A 3,550-nucleotide genomic window follows, 5' to 3' on the forward strand; every position below is an offset into this window, starting at 1 on the left:
TGAATCTAATTTGTTTTGTGGAGTGTACTGATTTGCAGGCAAGCCAACTGTGAAGACTCAATAGTCGACTCACAAAAAATTTCAATTCAACCCCACTCTTGAACTTCAACGTGAGCATTTGAGTTGTAAGCAACGAGTGAGTGGTCAGGTGATCAGAAGTAAGAGAATTCAACAAAGAGAGTTGCTAGAAAGTGAATGACAAAAAAATTTGAGTTCTAAGAATTGTAAGAACGAAATTGATTGTTGTTTAGCAGTAATAAAATTTAAGTTGCGAGCTACTAATTGTGCTCCGCAATCCTCAACAAACCTTTACACTCTTTATCTATCATTTTTGTAGTGTTTTTTGTTTTTTGAGCATAATTGGCATATAAAAGTTAAACTGAAAGAAATTTGCTCTCTATAGTGAAATTGCTATTCTAACATGATCAAATTTATATAGTTATCTTATTAACTTGTTTACAAGCTCGAAAAGAAACATAAAGCGGAGAATAAAAATACAGCAAGAAATTTGATTACAACAAGAGGGTGTGTCTATTAATCACAAAAAGAAAAGGAAAAGCTTTATTTACGGATCAGAAATACAAAAAACAAATTTGGATTTTTTTCAAAAAATTTTAATTTTATCAATATCTTAGGATTCTTGTGACTTTTCCTCATCAGGCTCCTTTTCTATTTTCTCATCTGTTGTTTCCTTAGTAGATTCCTCTTCAGGTACTTCATTAACTGCTGTTTCAACATTCTTTTTACTATTTGCAGCCTCAAGGACATGTTGATAAGTGCCTTTCTCCATGAAGAGTTGTGCAAAATGATGCTTGCAATAGAGGATTCCATCAAGTGAAGCATAGGTTGCATGTGTAAGAGGACACCCTCCATGAGCACATTTAAAACATGACTTGTGGAATGATTCTCCTTCCATTGTCACCTGATCATAAATTTCAACATCCATTTTATTTTTTCTTATAGTTTTTGACATTGTATGTTTGGTATGACAAATTGTCAAGAGAGTGTTTTTCATGAAGAAGTCATTTTATAATGTTTAGTTACTAAGAATATCTTCTAAAGAAAATAGTTTTCTTCAAAAGGGAAAAAATTACCCTTATTTATGGACGGTGTGGTTATCCTTACTACTATTTTAACTATTTACTTCGTATTATTTGCACCAACACTTACAGATTAAAATTAATCTTACAATAAAAACAACAACATATCCACTTTATTTTTTCTTATAATTTTTGACATTGTATGTTTTGTTCGACGAATTGTCAAGTGAAACTGTTTTTCATGAAGAAGCCATTTTATGATGTTTAGTTACCAAGAAATATCTTCAAGAAAATAGTTTTCTTCAAGAGGAGGAAAAAAATGACCCTTATTTTTGGACGGTGTGGTTATCCTTACTACTATTTTAAGTATTTACTTTATATTATTTGCCCCAACTAACACTTACAGATTATAATTAATCTTATAACAACAACAACAACAACATATCCAGTGCAGGAACGGATCCAAAATGCCGGGTGAGGGTTCCTGAGAACCCAATAACTTTCGCGTGGAATTAATATTTATATAGAGAAATTTAGTAAATTTATAAAAATTATAAGTTGGAAAATTATAAATAAAGTGTTGTTGGTCTAGTGGAGTAGATGGACTTATAAAAGTTTTATTGACCTATTGATTGTGGGTTCAAATCCCTATTTTTGTTTTTATTAATGTACCTACAAACTTTAAATCCTGAATAGTCTAAAGATGATAGGATATGCTCAACTTCAAGTACTAAAATATTTTATAGGAATCATCCGTGATTTTTACCATCATTGATCTTTAATAGTATATATTTTTTAGGAGAACATTGTTCCTTCACCAACCAAACACCCAAAAAAAAAAAAAAAAAAACCACAGATCATGGTTTCTATCATACCAATCATACTTGTTACTAGTCTATGGATTTCATTTAATAAATGAATTTTACCTTTTCAAGTGGATAGACAGTTTTGTTGCAGGCTGCGCATTTATCTTGGGTTCCAGAAAACATGGCGGCGAGTTTGCTTGGAGTCCTAGTCTGCACAAAATTTTCCCATAAGAAACATAAGAAAATTTTGCATTTACGAATTTCATTGTAGAATAGAACTTAATAAAATGAACTTAATTCCAAGCATAACGCACCAGTGCATTTTCCTTGTCAGGCTTAGCTGCTGAAATGTTAATTACAAGGACAAAAATGATTAGTAAAAATGAAAAGAAAAGGATTGGTAAAGAATCTTCTTAATAAATGTATAATATTAGTTATAGGAAAAAGATATCTCACAAGTTTGAAAGTTCTTGCTAAAATTTCCACATTCCTTAAAAAGTTGTTCAAAATGAGTCTTGCAATAGAGGACTCCATCCATAGAGGAGTAGTTGCTCATCTACATAACATTTTATAATGCCGGATTATCTCATGTAACATCGTAAAAAGAAAAAAAAAACAAAAATACAAAAATAAAAGTAAGTGGATGTTGAACAAACATTCGAACTTTTTAGCTAAAAACTGAATAAAAAGAAGAGGCTTGAAGTATATTGATATAGATAATACTTGTAATAAAACTCTGTGTGAAGTGCTTAAATAGAGCGACAACAATAGTAAAAATTCATATGATCAATTTGGACAACTAATTGTTTGAAATTTAAGTGTAGTATTGAAATGAGAAGGTAAAAGAAATAGGAAATGAAAGAATAAAAAAGAAAGAAAAATTTGAGATAAATGGACAAATTTCTTAGTCAATTTCATGAAAAGTGGATGTGACAAGTTATTAGAACATCAACAAGGATAACTACTCTTCAATTTCAAATAAATTAGATAAATTCTTATAAGTTTTCGCTGATTTTGTTCATATCGCAAGTATAAATTAAAAGAAAAGAAAGGTAAAGAAAGATGCACCAACCACAAGAGTGCCTTTACAATGGGTGCATTTGAAGCAGGATTTATGATAAGTTATTCCATCAGCGGACAACAAATCAATAAAATAAACAGTCTTATCACAAGCTTTGCATTTATCCAATGTTCCTGTGAATGCCATTCTTCTCTTTTTTTTTTTCTTTGTTTTTTTGTTGTCTCTTGCTTTTGTTTGATGGCCTAAAATTCAATCTCAATAACTTTTTTCGACGTTACAAATGGCAGAGAAAAAAATTCAACTAGAAAACTCTTCTGCCCAACCTCTTTGGTTATTGAGATTAAACAAAACAACAAAGAAAACCCTGTTTTTCTCAACCAATAGTAGAGAATTCACTAACTTTTCCAATGGAAAATAATTAGTTGAATTCTGCTAATATGACCGATAATTTTCGGACACGTGATTGGACGATCCAAATACTAGGAGGTACAATTTGCCTCTCATTTTCCTGAATTTGAGAGAAATTAGGCCATTCTTTGAATCTTTCCCTTTTATTACAACATTGTAATTTTATCCATTCTAGGTAGTTAGGTGAGTTCAAACTTGGTAATTGGTATTATCCCATCTTTTCGTTAAAAATAAATAAATTGGCTTAGCCGAAAAAAAAAGAAAAGAAAAAGAAT

General features: G+C 30.5%; 1 protein-coding gene across 2 annotated transcripts; it reads right to left on the bottom strand.

Moving 5' to 3' along the window:
* Positions 1 to 398: 398 nt before the first annotated feature.
* On the bottom strand, positions 399 to 3,285 carry LOC107844812 (LIM domain-containing protein PLIM2b-like). 2 transcript variants are annotated; one of them, XM_016689154.2, is made up of 5 exons: positions 2,919 to 3,285; positions 2,303 to 2,402; positions 2,161 to 2,186; positions 1,967 to 2,056; positions 399 to 922 (listed from the first exon to the last, which is right to left on the bottom strand). In XM_016689154.2, the coding sequence occupies exons 1-5, from the start codon at positions 3,051 to 3,053 to the stop codon at positions 632 to 634; spliced, it is 642 nt and encodes a 213-aa protein (XP_016544640.1). In that variant the 5' UTR covers positions 3,054 to 3,285; the 3' UTR covers positions 399 to 631. The 2 variants fall into 2 exon arrangements, with proteins under 2 accessions (XP_016544640.1, XP_016544639.1); XM_016689153.2 differs by having other exon boundaries at positions 2,161 to 2,189; positions 2,919 to 3,282.
* Positions 3,286 to 3,550: the final 265 nt, after the last annotated feature.

Source organism: Capsicum annuum, chromosome 10, assembly GCF_002878395.1.
Source record: "Capsicum annuum cultivar UCD-10X-F1 chromosome 10, UCD10Xv1.1, whole genome shotgun sequence".
Classification (NCBI taxonomy): domain Eukaryota; kingdom Viridiplantae; phylum Streptophyta; class Magnoliopsida; order Solanales; family Solanaceae; genus Capsicum; species Capsicum annuum.